The 24,116-nt window shown below is 39.7% G+C and overlaps 1 protein-coding gene across 8 annotated transcripts in view; it reads right to left on the minus strand.

Annotated features, from left to right (window-relative positions):
• The window catches only part of ENOX1 (ecto-NOX disulfide-thiol exchanger 1), a 307,218-nt gene that overhangs the window by 85,534 nt on the left and 197,568 nt on the right, over positions 1-24,116 (minus strand). For all 8 annotated transcript variants that reach the window (XM_088068185.1, XM_005516390.2, XM_088068196.1 and 5 more), the window contains 3 exons: positions 13,217-13,390; positions 11,330-11,536; positions 4,383-4,616 (listed from right to left, as the gene is read on the minus strand). In XM_088068185.1, the coding sequence (XP_087924311.1) occupies positions 4,383-4,616; positions 11,330-11,536; positions 13,217-13,390 (615 nt within the window). The remainder of the gene's footprint in view (positions 1-4,382; positions 4,617-11,329; positions 11,537-13,216; positions 13,391-24,116) is intronic.

Genomic DNA, 24,116 nt, shown 5'->3' on the forward strand with positions numbered 1-24,116 from the left:
ATTGTCAGGCTTGATGTTACCTGAGTCTTGTGCAAGGCACATCCCTGGTTAGTTCATTCTACTGTAACTGCCATCTATTTATTTAAATTTCCAATCTGTGCTCTCTTCAGGGGATAATACAGTGCCTGGCAAAGAAGCAGCTTCTCAATTTTTAAATTATATTTCTTAAAATGAAAAACCATATGAATAACTTCCCCGTGCTCATAAAGAAACATTCTATTAAAAAGGGAGGTAAATTCCAGGGTATTGTATATAACTCTTAGATATTTATGTCTCCTTTGCTCAAAATATTTAAAAAACTAGATATTCAGCTATAAAGAGATGCCTTTGTTAGGTGATAGAACTATTTAGCTACCCACAAAAAGTAAGACAGATGTAGCATTTTAAGGGATCTTACTTGCAAGAAGTGATTTCTGAAGATGATACCATTAGGTACAGATACGCTTGAATTAAGAAAACCATAATGTTCGAAATTCTGCTTTGAAACGCAAATGTCATAAGCACGGATTAAAATGTTTTGTTCCAATGCACCTGACAGAGTAGCATTCCACTTAAAAGGTTCAGCCTATCTCCAGTTGTGTCATGTTCTGGGCACCACATGGCTTAACTGTTTATAACGCACCCAGGAAAACAGATGTCAGAGCATGCAAATTTGAAACTAAATATCTACCGACACATTTCACTGTGCAGTAATAACACATCTGATTTAACACTGGGGAATTAAAATCTCAAACACACACACACACACACAAATGCTGCAATGAACCAGAAGAAGCAAAAGTCTCTTCTTTCTAGTGTAATAGCTGCAGACACGATATTCTGCTGGTTTTGTCAAAACAAGAACTTAGTGTCTATTTTCAAAGACTGTTTACGGAGGTGAATAACATTTATACTTCATTGTAAATGACCTTGGGCTCCCAGAGTTCAGATCTATGAATTTATTGAGGTATTTCCTCGAAGAAACACAGGTAAGGAGGAGCTCATGCTCTTCATGTTACTCATCTTGTTGGAATACTGGTGCTCATTTCATTCTGATAACTGAGGCTCAGGAAAATGACATGAATGGTACAGGAAGAAAATGTCCATACTGCCAACAAGGAGAGAGTTAAGAAGGACTTCATTTGAAGGAATACTGAAGATCTTAATAAGTAATAAAAAAAGGAAAAAGGAAAAAGGAAAAAGGGAAAGGGAGATACACATAAACCAACAACAGTTTGCCACACGTTGAATTGGAAAGTGGTGAAAAATTGCACTGGTCCATAGTTTTATGGATTTCTTTAATTTTTGCAAAAATCAAGTGTTCAAACCAAGTTCTTTGCAGATATGAAGGGATTCAGGATAGTCCACAGAAAATGGAGAGTATGTCCTAACTCCTCATGTGTATGAGGCCTTACATGCAGTGGATTTCCAGCCCCAGCCATCAGGAACTGAAGAACTGATCCCTTCGTTCTGTGAAGTTCCACACCAGTAGAGATTATACCTGGCTGAAAATTTACAGTGAACTTCTGTTTCCAACTGGTACAGAAGTTCCTCTGTGCTCTCTCACCCACAGTCACCCCTGTAACAGGTGACTTCAGGACACCAGAGGAATAGGAATATGCTGACAAGCTGTGGAGCAAGAGCTTCCAGCCAAGTCTGTTATACAAAAACAATGATTTCTTAGTCTTATGCTGCAGTCTGCAGAAGGTGAAAAAGAATATATTGTCACCTCTGTTACAGACTCAGTAAATATCTAGATCACATTAGGGGAGTGGCTGATAAGCCTACTTCATCTCTGCTCACCATAAGATTTCCTTGCTGTCAGGAATTTCCAAGGTTATTTTGACAACAAAAGTTGCCTGGATTCAGACCAAGTTATCTACATCTGTTGTTGCAAAGCAGTATCTTGGGTTGAGATATGCTTAGTTATTTTGGCTTGCTTTTTAGCTAGTGTTGCTCTGTGAACTTCTGGAGGCACTGCAGGAGCTGAAACCTGCATGTTGGGCACCTGCAGCTCTGTCTCATGAGCTGGCAACAGAGCTCAGGAGTCATTTGAAGTGGGCACCACAGCAAGGTCAGGAGTTTCCTTAGGAAAACAACTGCAGAGCATCTGCTGTGGAACCAGTCTTTCAAGCTAAATCCTGCCAAGTACAGATATATTGTGATCCTTCTTTATTTTAGGATGAATTGTCCAGGCTTTTGCAGCAGTGCAAATGTGGTGATAATACAGAGACCTGAGATTTTAACTCCAAGTTTTACATATCTGTGAGTGTGTATGTATTTGTGTATGTCTATGTGTGTATGTATGCAGTGCTAAAACCACCACATTATGTATGTTCTGCTACTTTCACTCAAGTCCACATTTAAATTGTGAATGTATGATGATGGTTGGACTCAATCTTGGAGGTCTTTTCCAACCTTAACGAGTGTATGATTCTATTACATGAACTGCCCTTCGCCAGAGCTGAAGAATTTTCTTTATTGCTTTACCTTTTTTTTTAGGATGACACAAAGAGCTCATGTGTGATTCCATGTTGACCAAGGGAGCCCATAAAGCTCAACACCACTATTTTACAGATACTGGCTGTGGTGACATAGGGAAGGTAAACTACTGAAGCCCACCATTGCTTTCTTTACTACCTAGAACAGGGAACAACTCATGTCTACTGAGAAGAGAGGGGTCTTCTCTGCATTCTCCACCCTTAACTATCTGTACAGATCCAGGGTTGGTGACTTTAATCTCACAATAAGGCAACTTAATTAGAAGAACTTTTAAAATTTCAATACATTTTTTTAAAATTACATACATTGCTGAAAATTTATTTCTGGACAAAAAGTTATGCACATAGTGTTGGTCCATACTGTGCTAAAAAAATTTTATATTAAGCTTGAGCATATATGTCAAGCTCTGGTTAAATTTCCCTTAGGAGAAACAAAGCAAGATAAATGCTTGGAGTAGATTTTAATTAAGTATGGAAACTTCCCATAATGAAAAGAAAATCTTTCTAAATATAGTCATCTTAGACATCTTGCAAAAACCCACATTCAGTTGCCCCAAGCAATGACCAGCCATATGGAAGAAATTGTCCAGACTTCTTGCATTTTCTGGTTTAGTTCAGGAAACCTGTAGGCCTTACTACGTAAAGAAAAACCTCCCTACAAAAGATTAACTCCTAAAATATTCAACTAAAACCAGATGGATCTAAAACTGGACTGGAAGATAAGTATGAATTAAAATTTCTTATATTAGAGTCTCTTTTCTCCTGGTCTATCAACCCATCTGGGTTATTTTATGAGTTAGATAGATTAATGAATTATTTTATGGAGAAGTGTATTTGGTGGGGATGACAGTCAGCCAAACTAGTAACTGACTGAGTTACCAGAGTACTCATGCAACCAATGCAGTACTCAGAGAGACAGCAGGGTGCATCTCTGCTCCATGTTCCAAGGATGAAACACTTTGCACTGTCCTTCTTCAGCTCCCCAGACACATTTCATAGTTAGAACAGAGGCCAGTGTGATGACAGCTAGATAGTCTAAGCCTAATCTAGATAATTCTGAAATAGTGGCAAGAATCACAGCTTCTTGTGACCTGGCACACAGTTAAGCAGTGTGCTTGGCCATCATGGGGGGAAAGAATGCCAAACACAACTGCTAAACACTTGATGAAAATAAATACAACTCTAAGTGGTGTGAAGAGTTGTTTGCTAGATATTTCTTTTAAATTTTGTTACCATGAATAATTTTATTTCTTCACTTCTTAATGTTTATGTTAGCTATTAAAATAAAATGGATACTCAAAGTACACCCTTGGAAAATATTAACTCAGTAAATGTACCTAGGAAAAAAAAAAGCACAAGGAAGCAAACACATACCAAAACATAACACTATCCTGCATAAGTAATTCTAACCCTAGAGAGGGAGTGAAAGAATGAATGGTGTGTGTCAGAGATAAGTTGTGTCAGCTCATGAGGGCAATTTGAATGCCAGCGACAGTCAAATGCATGCGATGGAGTAACCCACACGTTGAGGACTAAAGCAATTTTAAGAATAAGGCCTTTCATATGAAGAAGGATTCTTGCAACAAGTTGTCTTACTTTGAGAATATTTCCAAGATATATGATGGCAGCAACTTAACAGAAAAAGCCCCATCTGTAGCATTCTGAAGACTGTGTTTTAGCTGTTAAAGCACAGGTAGATAGATAGATGTCACGCATTTCCAGCAGGTGGGTGAGTATCATTACCATTGGCATAGAAATGGCAAAGAAAGCCATTTCAGTGGGTGAAAGCTAACAGGGCAAGTAATGAAACACATCAGAAAGAAACTCGCTTCACTGCCCTGGCCTCTGCATGGCTCCTGCTTTTAAGGAATAATAAACTGAGAAGTGGCAAATGCTGCTTACCTTTCAATTTTTCAGCCAGCAAAGCAGCTTCGTGTTCAGAATAATGCATTATTGCTGGAGGTGAAGGAGGGCGCAGTCTGTCTTCTTCCATTTTGCGTCTGTGGCGTTCTTCTCTGGCCAGCATTCTTTGTTTGCATTCCCATTCATAAAAGTCATCTCTTGCCTGAGCAAAATCAACATGAAGGCGACCTGAATCCTTTTTGTCTGTGCTAGATCCTAATCTCATGCGGTAACCTGAAATCAACAAGTAGAACTAACTGTTGCAGGATTTATTTGCTTAAATTTCTCTTCATTTTTTTCCCCTCTTTTCAAGTGCAGCCAGGTAAAAATGTACATTAACAAATTCCCACATATCTATGCAATATCTATCAATCACCATGTTTTCACAAGAAGATAAATATCCACCCACTCATTTTTCTTTACAATTTCCTGCATCACCTATCACCGTTGTAGATGAACTGAAAAGTCAACCCTAAGGTATAGAACCTACATTTCTGTTTAGAAGTCTCTCAAAATATATAATTTTTCCACTTGATGGTCCCAACTTTTAAAAGCACAAAAGTCAGATTAAAAAAAAACAATCACTTAAAATGTATCTGTTTTAGTTTGAATATGGAGTCCTTCTTCCCCTGATCCTGTTGAGATCAGGTTCAGTCTAATGTTTTTCTCCACCCTGCCAAAGGAATTGGAAGTATGGGGAAAGGCTGAATTTTCTAAAAAACATGACTACAGGTGAACATGAAAATTGTGCTACGTAAATTCCTGTGCAACAAAGAGCTCCATAACTACAGTGGTGCTAGATCTCAGATTTTGAGACTTTACAATTGCAACCACTATTTTCAAATTCCCCAGTGAAAATAATCTAGCAGCAAATATAAATCACCTACAAATTAATTGAGTTCATAATTCCTTAAAGTAATTTCTAAAGTAGGGACAGATTTATTAGGTATTTTCAGGACTCCTTTCAGAACAAATAATTAAACCTCTGGTACCTTAACTTTAGGGATATTCTGTATATTTGTAATTTGGTCAATATATCATATTCTAAAGTTAGCACACTGCAAAGGCTTTAAGTTAAGGGCTATACAGCCGTACAAAAGGGCCCTGCTCTGAAATAAAACCCTTGACTAGTGTCAGAGGCCAAAAAAATCATGCCAAAGGTATTAGAGGAGGTTATTGTGGCCATATTTGGGCACCTGTCTTTTTTCCAAGTTTTATTTCTAAGGCACAAATATACACACAGAGCAGTTCATCTAACTTTTAAAATGCCAACTCAGAGAAAGTGTGAAAAAGTTCTACATAGAAAGCTCCAAACAGAGCCTTCAAATGTGGGCAAAATTAATCAGTCTGCACAGGATAGCTCTAATTTTTCCATGCCAACACACAACAGCCTAGCAGAGATTTGTCAAATGACGGAATGCTGCAGAGATGAACTCTGTGCTGAGCTGTCACACAGGAAGCTCTTCAGAAATGCACACTACTGCAATCACTGCATAATAACTCCAGGAAGAGGAAACTTCTATGCAAAATGTCAGGAAAAATGGTGTTTGCTGTTTTTCATCTGCAATCCAAGAGAACCTACCTTCCAGTCTTGTGGTTTGCCTGCGGTTTTAAGAGCTTTAGCACCTCACCACCACAGTTAAAATTCCATTTTGAGCTCCCTCCAGGAATAGCAAAGCTAAGAATTGTGTAGTAGACTAAGCACATCCTTGCAGAAATGCGTACCTAGGCATACTCTGTTTTACTGCTGGAAAAACATCCTGCTGTATGAATACAAGGGATTGTCTGTACTGCAGCACATATGAGACAACAGCTTCAAAGACATTAAATATCCATATATGTAGTGATCCTTCAAATAAAAAATAATCTGGGTGCCTTTTGATTTGACATTTTCCTTTCAAACATCTTGTGGAGTTTAGCTAAGGAGTCTGCAGGTGAGGAAATTATATTACTTTCATTGTCCAGCAAGAAGCCCAAACCCAGATGAAAAACTCGAGCTGAATGTTTCAGAGGTCCTTCAAAACCAGAAGATATAAAAAACTTCACTACCAAGGCATGGTTTTGGTAGGTCCCTACCAATGGTAGGTAATCGATTCCTATCAAATCTGGTCTCCAAGATTCAGGAGCTTGGGGTGAAGTAAAACTGAATATTGTAGGAGTGGCAAAGGATGGGACTGTTTATTTTAAATTCCTCTTGGCTTTGCTTTCTCTAGCTTAGAGAAGTAAACACCACTCTTTCCCCTGAAAAGCTTTTTGTGGCCATAGATGTAGCTCTGTAGTCCAAAGATGTAGCTCTAGTCCCAAGGTGTTGAAGGGAAGAGTTACTGATATACCCTATTCAGTGTGACATAACAGAAGAAGAGCGTGGGTGACCTTTCAGAATTGGGCTCTGAACTAATGAGAATGTTATTATATGGTTTTATCCACAGAGGTGTAGGCACAAAGGAGTCAGCCAAAAGGGGTCAGTGGTGCAGCTACCTGATAACTGTGACAAATGTTAGCCCCCTGCTCCCCGCCAGTTTGGCGTGCCAGCTGCATTCCTCACACAGTGCTTGCTCTGTGCCAGAACAGCATTATCAGCAATGTAAAGGACACTGCCAAGGTGCCAGGTCTCGTGAACCTAAAATTAGGTCTCCCAGCTGGGCTGCACTTTCCAGGAAGACTCAATCTCTCTTCCTCTCCCCCCACCATCTTTCACCTCCATTGGCAGGAGTACAATAGTTATGGGCAGAGACAGAAATACGGCACTGCAGGAGGCAAAACTCTTGTGGACTTCAAGGCCCCTCACATAAGCTGAATAAAGAACTAATGAAAAGGACTGTGCATCTATAGATTCTGTGTGCACTGGCAAAGCTGAGTTGTAATAAAGTGGCCCTCATTTTTGAAGTAAATGGGAAAAAAAATGGAACAGTGAACATTGCAGTAGCACTGGATGGGGTTTCCCTTTAGGAAAATTAAATTAACAGATTTTGGAAATTTACCATGAATCCCACTGAAAAAATGAGACTGCTTGTTTAACTCCAAAGACTGAAGATCGTCAGCAAGCCAGGTGATTTCCACCAGCACAGAAACCTAGAACAACCGAGCTAAAAAGGGACCTTGGATATATCACTTAGTCCAGAGCAGGGTTAGTTTAAAAGTCAAATCAGAATGCTCATGGTTTGGCATCTTTCCCTTAATAAAAAGAACAAATGCCTTTAGGATGGTTTCTTGCACCCTCATATATTAGGCTTTGCAGACACCACAGGCAGGACCAGTGGCCTGGCCGGTGAAGAACAGACTCCTTTGGTGTGTTGATAACCAGAAAGACTCTTCACGCACAACTGGCAGGTTTTATTTTGTACATGAGATCCTCAGGCACCCATCTGTGATGGAAATTTTGAGCCCCAAGGCAGCTGGGAGGGCCAGTTTTTTTCAATACCATGTCTCCCTATTGATGTTTGAGGATGTTTGAATGTATGAGAGAAACACCTGGCACTGCCTCCCCTTCATGCATGGGCAATGAATTTTTTCCTCCATCTCTTTGCTCAGGGCTGCAGTTAGCATTAACTTTGTGCCTGGCTTGTCATTTTTAATTTCACGTTTGCACAAAATGGAAGAGGAAAAGACTTTGGGAACTTGCCAAGATCCTCACTTTAAAGGAGCAGAAACAGGAAAAGTTAATGAAGGTGCTAAATAAAAATCAAACAGTATTTTCATATCACAGGTCTAGTGCAAACTCCATGGCTTGACTTACCTTTGAGTGTTGCTATACTGGGGACCAGCCAATAGCTGAGGGCTAACTGAAGATCTAGATCAGAGTGTTAATGGTGATCAGAGAGAACTTAAAATAAAACAAGTAAACAGTACAGAAAGGAAACCCACAGGGGGAAAATATCAGCACAGGAAAAATGCATACACAGGCTTTTGTAGTATAAACAGGTCTGTGTCCACACACATCTGTTTTCCCATACATTCAAGTCTGGGGCCATCAATATTTGCAGGAGTTACTGAATTATCAGCCAAAAGACTAAAGTACGTACAGTTTTGAGAAAGAGCTTTCTCATGGGCTGGTATATGATTTTAGAAAGTCTTTTCCTTGGGTGATCAAAATACATCTTTAAGGGTTAAATGAAACCTAGCCTTCCTCAAGTTGACAGTTTTATCATAGTCTTCTACCCATCTTCCAGTCTCCCTTTTCATACACATTTACTTGGGAGTACAAAGGAAAAAAAACAACCCAGTGATTAAACTGCTTGATGGATTTTGTAATCACTTGCTCTATTCTGATGATAAGCATGGGATAAATGCAAAACTTGATGAGATTAGATGGGATAGACAGATAAAACTGATTAGGTAGACAAAATTATCATTATACCAGAAATATCAAAGGCATGACTTTCCCCTAATATAACACACATATTGTATTTGTACATCTCTTTTGTCTCTTTCAGGGAAAATAAAATGCCTTAAAAATATGCTTTGTTCCCACCATTTCAGAATATATTATGTTTGAGAATGGAATAAATACTGGTAAACCACCCCCCCAATATTTCAGTACAAGGAAAACATGCCCCTGCCTAGTGCCAGACCTCCCTGGTAGTGGTGGGAGCAGTCAGTGCTTCATGTTTCATCTGCAGAGTTCAGCAGCCTTGGTAAAAAGAAGTGGAACTTGGCTACAGAGTACTCCTGCATTTCTTTCTCACCCCTGTCAGTTCCACTGGTTCTTTCCCTTGTCTGGATGGAGACAATAGATACAACACTTTGGAAGAATGAAAAGGTGTGGAGGAAAAAACGGATGGGAAGGGAGGCTGCGAAACAGACATAAGAGGAAGCACAGACAGCAGAGTGACTGTGACAGAAGGAAACAGAAGAAGGAATGATGCATTGGGAACTTGTAATCAAATCTGCAGAAAATTCAGAATGTGGAAGAATGAGGAAAGCGATCTTTCACCTCTGTTTCTACTTGTGTCCCATCTTCTGAGTGAGCACTCCAGTGCATTATGAATGAAGACACACAGCGGCACAGAGAATTTCTTACCTCGATGGTCCTTCAGGATTTAAGGCAAATTAAATAAAAACAAAACTTGACTTGGAGTGAAGCAAAGGGTGCAGCCAGCTGCTGAGAAGCAGGAAACTGAGCTAGGGGAGCACTGGTTCTGGCCCAGGGTGGCAGCATGTACATTTTTGAGCTTTGCTTTCCTTTTTGCCAATGTTTTGTTTATCATAATACAGTAATACCAGTTCCTACTGAATCTGGTGTGGCCCTCTTCTGTTCTGTTACTAGAGCCCCCTAGACAGAAGCTGGAAGCTGGTAAATGTGCTACTGTTTGTGATGCCTCTAATCTGCTGCAACGATATACAGCATTTTAGATATAACATGAATAAACAAATAAATAAGAAGGATGGAAATCAGGAAAGATTGCGGGTGGGGGTGAAGAAATTATGTGAAAATTAAAAAAAATAAAAAATCCAGAGTGGAATAAAGATCTGGAATAAAACTGAAAATATATCAATGTTCCAAAGAAATCTTTACACCCAAAATGAGTGATTTTTTGTAGCTCTTCAAATAGGTATTTAAAGCAAGCAGCCAAGTTAGAAAATAAACAAATCAAACAACCTAAAAACCCTAAGGAAAACCTTTGTGAAACAAAGGAGCTAGGCTTTTCCTGATGACACATTTCAGAAGTTGAGAGGCTTTCTTTTCTCTCTCTCTTCTTTTTTTCTTTCCTTCTTTCTCTCTCTGTCTCTCTTTCTCTCTTTCTTTCTATGTAGTTGATGGTTTTAAAGGAAGCTTGTTGCTAGCAGTATGAGCTTCCTATGGACACCTAGAGGATGCTGAGATTCTGTCCTTATTGCTGAAGAGAAGATGGTCAGGGTGGGAGCTCAAACAAGAATCCTGGGTCATTAACACCCTCCCAGGCTCAAAAGGATGGTCCCAGTGGATGCTTTGAGGTCACTCTACACAGAGTGGGTGTATGTAAGCCAGTCTATGTCCCCTTGTCTCAGCCAAGGAGCAGTCCCTGGACCTTGTTTACTCAAGAATACATTGCATATGGATTGTAAGTGTTGCACTACAATTGTGAGGCAAAACAGTGCTTTTGAGCCTCTCCAGGACCCAGAAAGATGGATGAACCAGACTGTAGAGTGGAGACAAACACAGGCAGGGCATGTGATCCAATTCAGTAAGATGAAAAAGGGCTTGCTTAGCAAGTCAGTCCTCAAATGAAGGAAATTAACCTCAAGAAGACACTGACAATCACAGAAGCCTAAAATGTGAAAGCAGATTTGCTTTTCATCTTTTGTCTTAATATTTTTTCCCCTGTGAATTAGAGGCTGGGGGGTGGGTGGGTGTTTGTTTGCTTGGTTTCTGTTTTGTTTTGGAGTTTTTTTCGTGTTCCTTTGTTGGAAAATAAAGAGATTCTGAAATGTTACACCCTGTAGTTTCTGTAGCACTCGTTGTCATGGGAGGCAACAGACATAGCCTACAGATGGGGCTCAGAATCCAACCCATGCAATAGCTGAATACATGCATGCATAAAGACAGACTTTATTCAGGCTGCACCACAAATCTATAAAAATATGCCAGTGAAATTGCCAGCCTATCAGAAAAATTGGCACTGGAAAACAGCAAAGTTCTTGGCCTGGTGCCCTTCCATTTCCACAACCTGTGAGCAAAACTATATAAACCTGTGTAAATTGAAAATAGGATTGTTCTGTAGTGAATTTCAGGATCTGCTGCATTGTTGTGGGATGGCAGGAAATGGCTCCCGGGTAAGTAACATACAACACCATGCATGACTCTTGGCAGACAGAGAGAAATAACAGAATTGCCCCTTGCCACTCCATGCTACAGCCACTGAGTTCAAGAAAGACTTGCTGAGATAAAAGCTAAGAAAATAAGCAAGCAATAGCATCACAAAATACAAATGAGAAGCAAGGAAAATCCATTAAAGAATGTGAAGTACCAGAAAGGTATATGGCTTTATCAACCATGAACTCCTCTGCAAAACGAATGTGACAAAAATTCTTCTTGCTTTTCCGAATTGCTGTTATATCTCCACACTGCTCAAAGACTTCCTGAATAATTTCCTCCGTTGCGTTTTCTGGTAATCCTCCAACAAACACTGTTTTACACCCAGGAGGTCTCTCTCTTGTTGAAGGTGGTGGAAGATCTAAGTCAAAACAGAAATCACACTGGAATACAAAATTTGTCTTTTGATCCATTGGCTCTATTCACCCCTTTAATCAGTTCTGGGCAGCAAGTTACTTGACATAGTATAGAGACAGAAGAGAGGGACAAGCAAAATAACTGAATATTGCAGAGATTATCCAAAATTGATTACTTGAATCTAAACCCTTTCAAGCTTTAGGTGGTACTTCAAACATTAATTCCTGCCACTGCAGGTTGTTCTCCATGACAGACAGTGAAGTCTAAAATGGTCTTTCTTTTCCCTGTACAGCCACACAAAAACTAGAAAAATATTCTGTTTCAAAGCAGAGGAGCTTCTGCAACTGATTTGACCCCGAGCACAATTCTCAGGCTCTAGTGCAGTGCATTCAAAGCCTGAAGTGCACCATCTCTGGCTCATACCCATCACTCGCCACACTCACCAAGTGTGTGGGCTGTGAGCAAGCCCATGCTGTGTACATCCTGTGCACTTGGGCTGGACACCTTTCCCTGGTATTAGCATAATTTCATTTCTGTCTGAGAGTACAGGAGCATAGCAAACAGAAAAACAAAGTGGGAAACACAACAAAGTGACAGCATGATGAAAACACTCTGCCGGTTATCTGTTTTGTCTTGTTGCCAGATAATGGAGCAGATGCCTGCACAGGGGAAGGATAACCTCACTGTTTACAAGTGCTCATGAGGTAGAGTAGATAGAAATGCTGCTTCCATGTATATATAGAGAGATAATGTACACAAACTTACATGGGAAAAACTAATACATTTTTGAAAGCCATATAAAAAATAAAAGCTATCATAACACTTCACCTTATTTATACACAGTGAAAGTAATTCTCTAAGAAGGAATCTGACTAATATGACTTTTTGGGCCCCTTAAGACAGTAAAGGAGGTTACAACCTTGAAGTGTACATATACATATACACACATAGTCACATACATAACCAGTTTGATTAAACTGTGATCTGGGTACACTGCAAATCCAGAGCACTTGAATATTTGCTTAACATTCTCATTTCACAGTGATAGTGAAATCACTGGTATGATGGCTCTGAAACTCACGGGGCCAACACACAAAATCAGGGTTTGTGCCTGGTATCTCAGTGGGAAGAGTCTTCCATGAAGGAACTCTTCAGAAGGAACAGGAGGGAACCTGGTCCCTGCTTTCAAAAAGAAGGAACTCATCTATCATGTTGAACCTTCTGAAAAATGGCAGTAGAGAAGCTGTAGCCCCCTTTCCCTCCATCTCCCTCCAAAAGGGGCTATAGTGAGGCAGTTTGGGGTGCAAGATACTGGGTTCAGGGACACATCCCAGATTGGTCCCATCTAATTACACACACCTGGAGCACAGAGATGACCATATAAGCTTTATGTTTTGTGACATCCTGATCTACAAGAAAGACAGATATCAACTATATCAGCTATGCTTGAGGATGTTACTTTTCTTTAATTGTTTTTCTTTTTTGTACAAGCTGCATTGTTTTTTTGTGTGACCTTACAGAGATGAATAAGGATGCTCTTATACCATGCCATGCTTTACACACAAAATAGACCTTAGAAGGAAAGACCACACACGCCTATAATTAAAAAGCATAACTGTTGCTAGATAAAAAAATTCATGCAATGTATTTAGGAAAGTAATATTCTTTCTTTGGTTCCACTTACTTGGGTTTGGAGGGAAGAGCGTGCAGCTTTTGCAGTGAATAATTTCTTTGACTACAGGCACATCTGTTGGTGGTGGTGGTGGCACTAACCCCATGCCTGGTATCATTGGGTTAATCGGAGTGATTCCAGTCATCATGCTAAGGCTTGGATCAAAGCCTGGTACACAGATTGAATCTGTAAGCATAGAACATAAAACCCTGGCTTATAAATCTTGAAATACCTGTTAAAATTTTCTTGTACAGACAGTTTCACTTTAAGTTTGTTTTCCTCGCTTGTTTCCACAAGCATCACTGTGAGAACTAGGAGAAAAGAAAAAGGAAAAATGGAAAAAAAGAAAAGGCAGAGAAATAGGGAGAAGAGAAGGAGAATGAGAGATAAATAGAAAGGAGGAGGGGGTTGAGGAGGAGTGAGCTGCATTCTCAGTGAAAAAAATAAACTATGCATAAAGAAGGGAATGTTACATAATCTAAAATATTAACATGACTGAGTAAAACATAGCACATTAATGTGTAAAACCATGCACCATGAATATCTGTTATTATCTGGAATGCAATTTTCTGTTCATAATGCTACTGTGGTGTTTACATTGCTTTCCGCCCAAAGTGTACAAAGAATATAATTTAATATTTAATAGTTGATATGTCCTCTCCATCTAATTGTCAGACAGATTTATCACAATATAGCCTTCTCACATAAATGACCTTGATTTACAAACAATACAGAGAAAGATCCATTTCTGTCTGCTCTATAGAAGTTTAGTTAGCCAAGACTTCTAACCAATTTACCCTGGAATATAAATTTTCAGCTGCAAAGAATGGGGTCTTTTTGAACCTTGGAATTAATTCCTTCTTGTCCTGTTATTTAATCGGATTAGTAGATCCTCCTCAACACATGTACTATTAACATATACCACCACAGCCTCATAAAGTAAAATGAATATTTGGCAAGCACTGCTCTTTCTCCTTTCTGATCTCTTTGCCAAGACTTCCATACGTGTTACTTAAAGCTGAAAGATTTACTGGGGAGCACCAGTGCTTCAACACTAAGAATTGTAATAAGCAGATGTTTCAGAGGAACCGAGAGCCAACTTCTGAAATTCGCTTTCGTTAAAAACAAGGCTTTGGGTTTCTTGAGGCATAATGAATAAAATATTTTGAGAGACCGATCTCTTTGTTGGCATAACACTGCTGCTATTTGGCATCATCAATTATTTAAAAGAAGACAGTTACTTTGGTGTTCTACAGATTTTCTGCTGAGTTTTCTGGCTAGCAACTGGAAAGTATTTAATGATACGTGTAAACATGGGGTTTGGTAGCTCAGGAGCTTGTTTATTTTGAACAAGCAAAGAGGGAAGAGGGAGAAAACTCCTTCTCAAGCATTTTATGCATAGATAGATAGATAGACAGATACATGAGATTTGAGCTAATTTTAAAAAGGCAGCATGATTAATGAAATGTGACCAGAGAGAGACCAGTTTCTTCATCTCAAATCTGCTGCTGAGAAGCTATGTGGCCCTGGGTCAGCCCTCTGACCTTCCTGTGTCTTCATTTCTGCATCTACAAAACAGGCACAGCAATATCACTTACTGGCAAGTATTAGCTCACATTTTTATAGCACTTTGCAGGTGTAAAGCACTCTGTGGGGGCTGAAAATTAGCATTATTATTCCTGTGAAATCGGATAATCGTCTTCCCCGGGAAGGACAACTGAGGACTGAGAACTACTCTTAACAGAGCTCCTATCTGCCTCAACCACACGCTCCCTGCTCTTCGCGCACTGACTGTGAGCCTTTACCCCCTTCAGGCAGTCCTGTACAACAAGCATAGCAAGTGCACAGTAAGCAAGGATTTGCTTCAGGCTTAGTGAAGACTAGTATTAATGAAAAGTCATGATATTACATTACTTTTTTTTTAATAAGTGGGTTTATGAAAAAGGATTTGCTCTGGGTGTGATGCTTTTTTTTCAGTATCGATGTATATGCATTGCTTTTCAGGTTTAGCTTTGAAACTTGGAGCCTGTCGTTTATTCTGCAAGATGCAGTGGTGGCCATATATTAAATATTCATGGTGAATGCTGGAAGATAAAGTTAGAGGTGAAAGGGCAACATATAATTCAAAGAAGTCCTTAGGCTATGCTAATAATCTTAATCTCATTTTTACAAGTTGGGCTTCTGACAGTCACAGAAGATCATCCTGTGCAGCCCTCCCTGGCTGTGGGTGGAGCTCCATCTTTGCTACTCACTGCTAAAACATCCCATAAAGCTCAGTGGAATGCAAAGCGGGTCACCACACTAGCACCCAACACACTGTGCCATAGCAGTCCTCTTCTGGGATCAGGAGATCCAAATGAAGCATTTTTCCCATCCCTCTGGACAAGTGCAGGGAGTGCTACAGTCCCACCCAGATATGAAATTTCATATTGAATCCAATATCCACAGTAGACCTGCAGCATTCTGAAGCATGGGTACAAGATGATGGCAGAAGGCCAAGTTCTCCCTGTCCCATAAGTACCTTTCAGGCCCCATGTCACAGCCAAAGAAAGAGATCATCATCTGGCAAATGCTATCACAAGGTGTATTTAGGTTTTGCTGTCCTTAAGACAACCACTAGATACATTTCAGCTCCTCTCCAGGGCTAGTCACATGAAATAACAGCAAATTCTGCCCAAACCGCAGGCACGTGCTCTCACCCAGAGCAAAGACGGCAGGTTTCAGTACGGTGCAGTTTTCCGAATTTTCCTTTGGCAGTGGTGCAGACACATAGAAAAACAAATCTAAGGGAGATGGCCACAGGGGAACTTATGCCCACAAACACTGTGAATCTGGGCATGGGGAGGGAGAGCTTTTAGGCTGCCTGCTAATCAGAACAGGTTTTGAATTAAGCAGAATAAAATTATTTGCCACTAATTCCTGGCACATCCAAGGAAATGTGACTTTGCAAGTAACTTTGCCTGCGTGCCATTAAATAAGTACACAGCTTTGTCATCAGTTTCTTTTACAACTAGAATCAATCTACAAGAGCATGAGCAAAGTGCTGGGGTCCAGTCCAACACTCATGGAATGTGTCCTTCTAGGAGTGCTGTGACTCCATGCCTTTAGAAGGAGACTGTGCTGAGGTGTACTGAAGGAGGACTCAGTCAATAATTCTTGAAATCAAATTCCACATCTTACAGGCATTCATCCAAGCCCTGCTAAGGTCAATAGCAAGACTGCTCAAGGAATGAACAGATTTTAACCCTGACCAGGTTTACTTTCTCTATTCTCTTGAATCAGTTGCTTCATTTTCCCAATGTGTTAAATTGAAAATGAAATGCTTTCACACACAGCATGAGCACTGAGAGGATGCACAGATACCAACTGTTGAACATCCTGGAAATGAAAATCATTCTCTGAAACTAAAAACTATTATTATGCATTGCAGTGATGGAAAATCCAGATGAATTTCTAAAGAGTGAAGCTCTTGTTAGGACCCCTGAAGAGACTGGTGGTGCTTGCATCTCCAGAGAAGCTGATGCATGCCACCTGGATATGACTGACAAACCATGACAAGAGATGGGGTGTCCAAAGGAAATACTGGTCCAGACTCTGGGGTGCAGAGAAAAAAGACCGATAAAATCTCCGTGAAAGAAAGTCAATAAATTTGCCACATCTGTGATAGGATCTAGAAGAATCCCAAGTTTAACTATATTAATGCTATTGAGTGGTGCAATAATAGGAGTTGGATATATAGCTCTTGTCTAGAAACAAGGGAGGATCATCCATCAGCACCACCACTGCAGTCTGCTCCAGGTCCTGGCAAAATGCCCATCTGGAGCAGGGCCAGGACACCAAACTTAGCACTGGAGGCAGCTCCTGTTGAACTAAATGCTAAGATTGTTGGTCTTCAGCATGAAAGGAAACGATAAGAGTTATGCAAGGTTTTTCAAAAAATAGGAATAAATCCTGCCCACACATGAATTTTTAACAGATCCCCTTAAAGACATGATTATTAAGATATTGTAGATAGTAATATGTTACACTAAACAAAAAGATGTATTACATTTATAAGCAACACATCTGAAGAGTTAAAAAAGCAATATTTTATGCTTTCAGTAATCATGGCTTTCTTTTTAAAGGGATCTCTATATATTTACGCAGCTAGATAAGAGTTTAGAAATTATGAAAAACAATCCATAAGAAGAGACAAAATTTTCATTTAAAAATGTTAATTAAGAATTACTAAATGAAATCATTAAAATGGAAAGTAATCAGAGATGATAAAGAACTTTAAGAAAGGAAAAACACATGTTGATCAAGTTAGAGTCCTTGTGGATACTGTACAAAAGGCCTGAACGATCACACATTTGTGTACGAAAATAATGGTATTTAACAATATTTTGAAGTCTGTGTTCTGCTTAAATTTGGCATGACAAGTTAATTCCTGTTTCATTTGATAAGAAATTGGAATGCTGGAGAACAATGAAAACCTCTGGAAAGCTAATATTTGGAACTGGCAGTCAGACGGGCAATAAGAAAAACCTTGAACATGTGGAGTAGTTTTTAAAGCTTCTTTTTCTTTCAAGTGGAATAAAAGAACAAAACATTTCACAGGAAGTCTCTGAGTCTGAAAAACACAGAAGAAAAATAAAATCCCTTTGATGAAAACTACATTCTAACACAGTAAGCAGTGTAAAACAATTGTTTTTATTAGGGTCCATTTTGGAAGGGTAGGAACAACTTTGTCTTCCATGAAATTAGCCACACAATCCTGTAGAACCATCCTCATTTCCTTCTTTGGCAATGGTTGCTGACTGAATCACCTTACATTTTTGCCAAATTATTGCTCTGCCCAGGTAACAGGGATGTTTACTCCTGCCAGCTGTGCTTTTGTGTATTGCACTCCATCACCAATACTAAGTTACCACCACATTTCCACCAGCCCTTGCCACAAGGTATTTATCTGATCAAAATCACTTTTTAAGCGTATAATCCCCTCTACAATTCATAGTATTAGCTCTTGGGTGCATGTTTTTATTTTTTTATGCCTGCAGCTGGCAATTGTTTCTGTGGAGTTTTATGACAGCTGCCAAGTTGTATTTCTGTTGGATGCATAAGAACGTCCACAAAGCAGGGGTTTCTTTTTGAGCCCCTGCTCGCACACACGGAAGGTTTCCACCATGGACATCATCAGCCATGTGGCTCAGACCTGCTGGTCAAACACACAGAGAAATGGTGAGCAGTGAAAACAATCATCTGAGCAACAACACAACTAACAAAAATAATAAAAGTTGAAAAGGTTCCCATGGCCTGGGAGTGATAATTTTTCACCTAAAAATAGTCTGTTTTCATGCCAACATGAACTGGAAGGACTAGGACAGTCCTGTCAGCAGCTTGTGGTAAATGTATTAAGAAGCTTTTTAAACTTTGTGTGTGTTTGTGTGTGTGTGCACATGTGAAGGTGTATATTTGGAGGAGTGAAAAGGAGTGAGTTAAGAAGGGCCAGGAAATCCTGGCCTCTTGACCTCTGGCTTTCTCAGCTGGCCAGGGGATCCCTATTAACACCCTTCAGCAATAGCTACATTCTGTGAAACAGAGCCTGGTCTGTAGTAAATAAAAGTCTCTAAGGGAGTTTTGACAAGACAGAGGGTGAGGGGGAATCCAGATGAATGTTTCTCATTAATAATCAATGAAGTTATAATTTATGTGAGCTCTACAGTGTCTGCCAGACCCACTTCATAAACAAAGCCCTTGTAGCATCATCAAAACACTTGCCACTTGAAAATTACATCTATGAGACACATATCACTGACAAAGCTTTAGGGCTGTATTATTGTACTTGCTTTTTTGAAGAAAGCACTGTGTCTGCACAGAGGAATACAACAGAAAATCCCAAAACTTTAGATGCAGTTCTTCAGAGATATCTATGCTATAGCTGAAAACACTAAAAGCAAATCTGTTGTCCTCTTGATCCCTGCCCACAAAATCGCTTGACAAACACTATATTTAGAGCAATATACATGACAAAGACTAAATTAAAGAAATACACCTTCTCTTTTTACAAGCAAATCATGGGGTGAATCCTGGTTCATCTTTTATTGCTGCAGAGCTTGGCACAACAGGACCTCAATCTTGTTTAGAGCTTCTAATGCAATGCAAATAATAGGAGAGAATAACAAATAATAATAATACAACAAAGTGTTACGACAATGGATGCCACTCTCCTCCAAAGATGCAATTTCAACACTGTTGTGTAAAGAAATCTACAATGTTAATGTTATTTCTAATGCTGTTTCTGCTTATGGATAGCCACCAGTGCCTTTTTTACCTCAGAGGGGCTTCAGGCACTCCCTGCCCGTGGTGGATCTATTTAGTTTCCTCTTAGAACATGTCTGCAAAATAGTACCTGACAGACAAGCCTGAGAGTGATCTAGAAAACTCAGGACGTAATGTTGAGGGAATCTGATGATGGCTTGTCAGTTTTTAATGCCTGACAGCTGCATGTGTAAGAAGCTAAGCCAACAAAAAAGTGACTAATCTTAATCTTCATCCACAATCAGCTGCTCTTCCATGTGGAAAACCCTGTTGCCATTGCAGCAGAAACTTGTGGGGATGAAAATTGAAATGGTAGAAAACAGAAAAATAACAATGAAAGAAAAATGTGAAGGGAAAAATCAAAATTAATTCAGGGAAAGAGATGAAGGAGAGGGAAAGAGGACAATATTGTCTAGACTGTCTGTGTCCATGCCTTATCCACAGGCTCTTTTGACCTGTACCAGAATTTTGAAGGATTCATGACTTTATAGCACATCACAACATCAAAAGTACTGACCTTCCCAAAGTCTCTGCTGTTAAAGAAGCTTTCCACAGAATAGGAACAATGGGCTTCTTCCACCTTTTCACCAATAAATCACTTCCTTGCATGGGCTCAGTCACAAGTTCATTGTGAAGAAAATAACAAAAATGCAAATTGTGCACAGTGCCACCTGGTTCCCAGTTAATGGCTCCTGAGCTGGTTTGCAAAAATATGGGGCTGGCCAATATGCATGATGCAACGTAATACATTGCCTATATGCTGTAAAATCTGCACAGCTGTTATTTCCTGACTTTCAAAAGTCTTTGTTCACTCACTATTTGCTGCCTGGGGCAATCCTCCCCTGTTCTGAGATTTTTTTTCTTCCATTTCTTCAATTTTGAGCTCATCGCAGTGGGCTACTTAGTAAGGTTAGCCTTAGCCAAGCTAAGTAGCCTCTAGAAACTGTTCAGTCTGCCAAATGAACCTCTTCCTAAAATAAAACTTTGCCATGTTCCTGGAAAACAAGATCACCTTTCACTTCAAAGCCCTAGAAGATGAGAAAATAAATAAATAAAACATGATTACACAGTCTAGGAAATGTTAATGGATTTTTTTCTTGCTTGATATCTAGGAAAGTGCTATATTCCAGAAATTTGAGAGGCATTTGTGCAGGCACAAAAAGAAAAAAAAAAAGTTTATTAGGAGATATGAGCTCCTAAGATGTAAATGAACACTGAAAAGAAATTGGAGAAATAGGAAAAATTTCAGTTCCCAGGCTATGCTAATACTGAAATATAACCCCTATAATAAATGAAACATAAAAAGCTTTCAGTGTGTAAAAGATGGTAAAATACCGTCTTCTGGTTATTAATGTGACCTCAGAGAAAATGGGTGAAAAAAAAAAGAAATTCAGACATTCCATTGGACATTTTCCAAATGAAAGCAAAAGGGACTCATTTTTCTCATGAACCATGAAAGAAATTCTGGCTATTAAGCTGGAGTTACTGTGTGGATTCTTGAATCTGTGGAATGCATACAAACACTCTCCTTGCCTTTCCAGGGTCACAGGAGTAACAACAGCCTTGCCGAAACTGGAAAGAAGCTGTACAACCCAGAAAGGTGTAGCTGCTGCACAGTCAAGTTCTCACAGAAACACAACAAAAACTGTGCTCTGACAGACTGAAGGGTCCTTCCAGCCCTCTAGCCCAGACACCTGCCCCTAACAGCAACTCCCTAATTTTGTTTAGCACCAGAACAGAACAATTCTGAAATATAATTCATTTTTCCACATAATATTTTCCCTATCTCCAACACTCACTCTGCTGCTCAGGGGCTTCCTAAAGCAGAGCAAGTTTTGTGCCTCCTCCAGGTTTATTTTTGGACAAAAATACCAATGAGCTTTATTGCATGGGATGTATTTCTTTGGGTGCCATTACAAGAGATGACAAAGTTGTCCTGTGAAATCAGCTGGAAAATCTTGACTGACAATATTTCAAACTTTTAACCAAGTTGTTCTACGTGCATGCTTCTCTTTTAAAAGCCTGAGCAAACAGCCAAAAGAGAGACTTAAGCTATAATTTTAAATAATTATTCCTGGTACTATTTTCCTAGTCTCTTTTATGTTAAATCACTTAAATAACAGTGTCAAAATTCTTAAATCTACAGTATCTTTAACCCACTGAGTACTAGGAGAAGGTTAAGTATACTAGATAAAGATTTGCTGTTTGTATATGGATGTAGTAAGAAATCTTGATATTTTGTATTATCCTCCGCTAGAACTGTTTGACCTCCATACAGTTTATGGCAGTAACTTGTAGGACAATATTTGAATGTTCTGTGCATGAGCAGAATACATGTTGGATTTGAATTTGATTAACTAACTGTTGAGTAAGTAATAGAGTGGTACTTGGTGAATTAATAAACTGTTTATTGGTTAAGAATTAACCAAGAATCCTATCTTGAGAATACTCTGCTACATAAAACATGATCTGAAAAGAATCTGGAGTTGAGTGCAGCAAGTAATGCTCCTGAGTGTCTGTAGACAGAGCTATCTTAATTAAACTCCAATGCACTTGGCTAGATTTCTGCTATAAAAGCCATCTAGCACCTCAGCAACCTGAAAACACTCCTACGTGCTTAGGTCTCACTGCAAACACAGAGCGTTGGTGACTACAGCTCTTCAGGAACTTGAGCAATCATTTAGCTTTACATAAGCAGATACCTTACTTTACATTCTTTTAGCTCACATAAGCAGGTACTGTAGCTAAGGGCAGGCTCAGGCCATGGGCAGCTCCATGCAGACCAGAAGGACTTGTGAATTCACAGGGGTCACAGCCAGGTACAGCCTCAGCACTGGGGAGCCATGTGGGGAGGGAGAGTGATCTGTGGTGACAAGGGGGCTTGCACACAGACAGAGATGGCAGAGGATGCAAAATCAGACACAACGAGCCACTCAAAGAGCAAGCACTTAGCTTTGAGGGATGAAAGCTGAATAAACCTAGAGAATGGAAAGTACTGTCCACAGTCCTATTCCTTCCACATTCAAAGGAGAAAGAAGGGCAAAAAAGACCGTGGAATTTAGTCACAATTCTCAGTCAACCCTTTTTTCTTCAGTTTTGGATAATCCACAACACCCTCATCTTTGAATGATTTGCAACACCCTCAGTTTCTAGCTAGAGATATGCCAGAAGGTGAGGTAATAAAGTCTGCTAGACAAAAACAGAATATGTTGCTTATCAAACAGCAGAGGGTTTTTTTATCTTTTTCATTGCTAAACCTGGGATTTAACCTGTGTTCTCAAACACAAATAAATAAGTGAAAAATATCAAATAAATAAATGCTATAAATTTCCACAGGTTAACAGTGCTTCATCTGCAGTTTGTAATTTCACGAATGTAGTATTGGGTTTGAGCTAAAAATATTTAGAATTCTAGTTTTTGAAACACCTCTTAGTTAGTGAAGGCTTCCTTTGGCCACCTCCCCACTTCTCGAATTTCACAGGGTTTGAAAATTTTTTGATGCATTCGTTGCAATTCAAGAAAAATTTTCAAATTCCCCTTCCATGTATGAATTCAATAATTCAGTGACTGTAGATCTTGATGGTATAAGCCCAAGGGCCCTCTCAGCTCTCTGAAGTGCCTATTTTAGGCAGCCAGACTCAGAGGTCAAATGACCAGCAATGGTGGTAACTGGAGTACTCTCCATGGCTGGTAGAGAAATCCCAAATGGACACCCCTAACTTCATAATAAAGCAATTCCTCTTCATGTTATTTGAGTACAGTAATTATCCCATTGACCAGTTTAGAAGAGGCTTGACATTAAAATAGTGTCAGGAGAATGTGCATCATGCTAGGGTAAATAAGGGTGTTCCATATGTCTGAGAGATGTTACCTCAGCCTTTTAGAAGGCTTAGACAGAAATTTCTGTGTGTTTTGACATCTGGGTCACAACCATAAAGTTTTCCAGCACAAGTACAATCATTACAACATTATGAATACATTTTTCAGCTCATCTCCACTCCTTCTGTATATCCCACAGAGCAGAAAACCCTTCTTTCCACCATCTGGGCATTTCTGTAGTACAAGGAAGGTCAGCAGCAGCTAGAGATGCCAGAGTAGCCAGCTGCTCTGCAGCCTCCCTCCCCGGGGCCTCAGTACCAGAGCCATTATCAATGGAATGGTGCGGACTAATAAACCTTGCTTTTGGCAAATAGCCCAGGGGCAGCCAGCTGGAACGGGTTAAATCATCCTGAGGTTCTTTTAAGATACTCTAGGACCTGTGCAGGGCAGTGCACAGAACTGGGTTAATGCCTCTGGCCCCCAGTGACTCCTTCCATCTCTCCAGTCTCTCACAGCAAGGGGAAAGGGATGCCTCAATTAATAATAAACTGGAGCTGAGCATGTGCAGAACACCAGGCCAAGTATAAAACAGCTGGGGCTCTCAGCCCAGCCATTAGCTTAGCTCAACCACAGCATTGCCTGGAGTCATCTAGAAAATAGGTAAAATTAAGATGAGTAAATAAGAAACTTCCAAATCAAGCAGGAAAAAATAATAATACATCTTGAAACAAGCTCTTATGTCTTGTCAAAGAATTTATTATGACATAGCTTTTACCTCCATACAAACTTCTCA

The sequence above is a fragment of the Pseudopodoces humilis genome, chromosome 2 (assembly GCF_049639895.1).
Source record: "Pseudopodoces humilis isolate 2021_Gansu_Grassland_sample_001 chromosome 2, ASM4963989v1, whole genome shotgun sequence".
NCBI classification, from domain to species: domain Eukaryota; kingdom Metazoa; phylum Chordata; class Aves; order Passeriformes; family Paridae; genus Pseudopodoces; species Pseudopodoces humilis.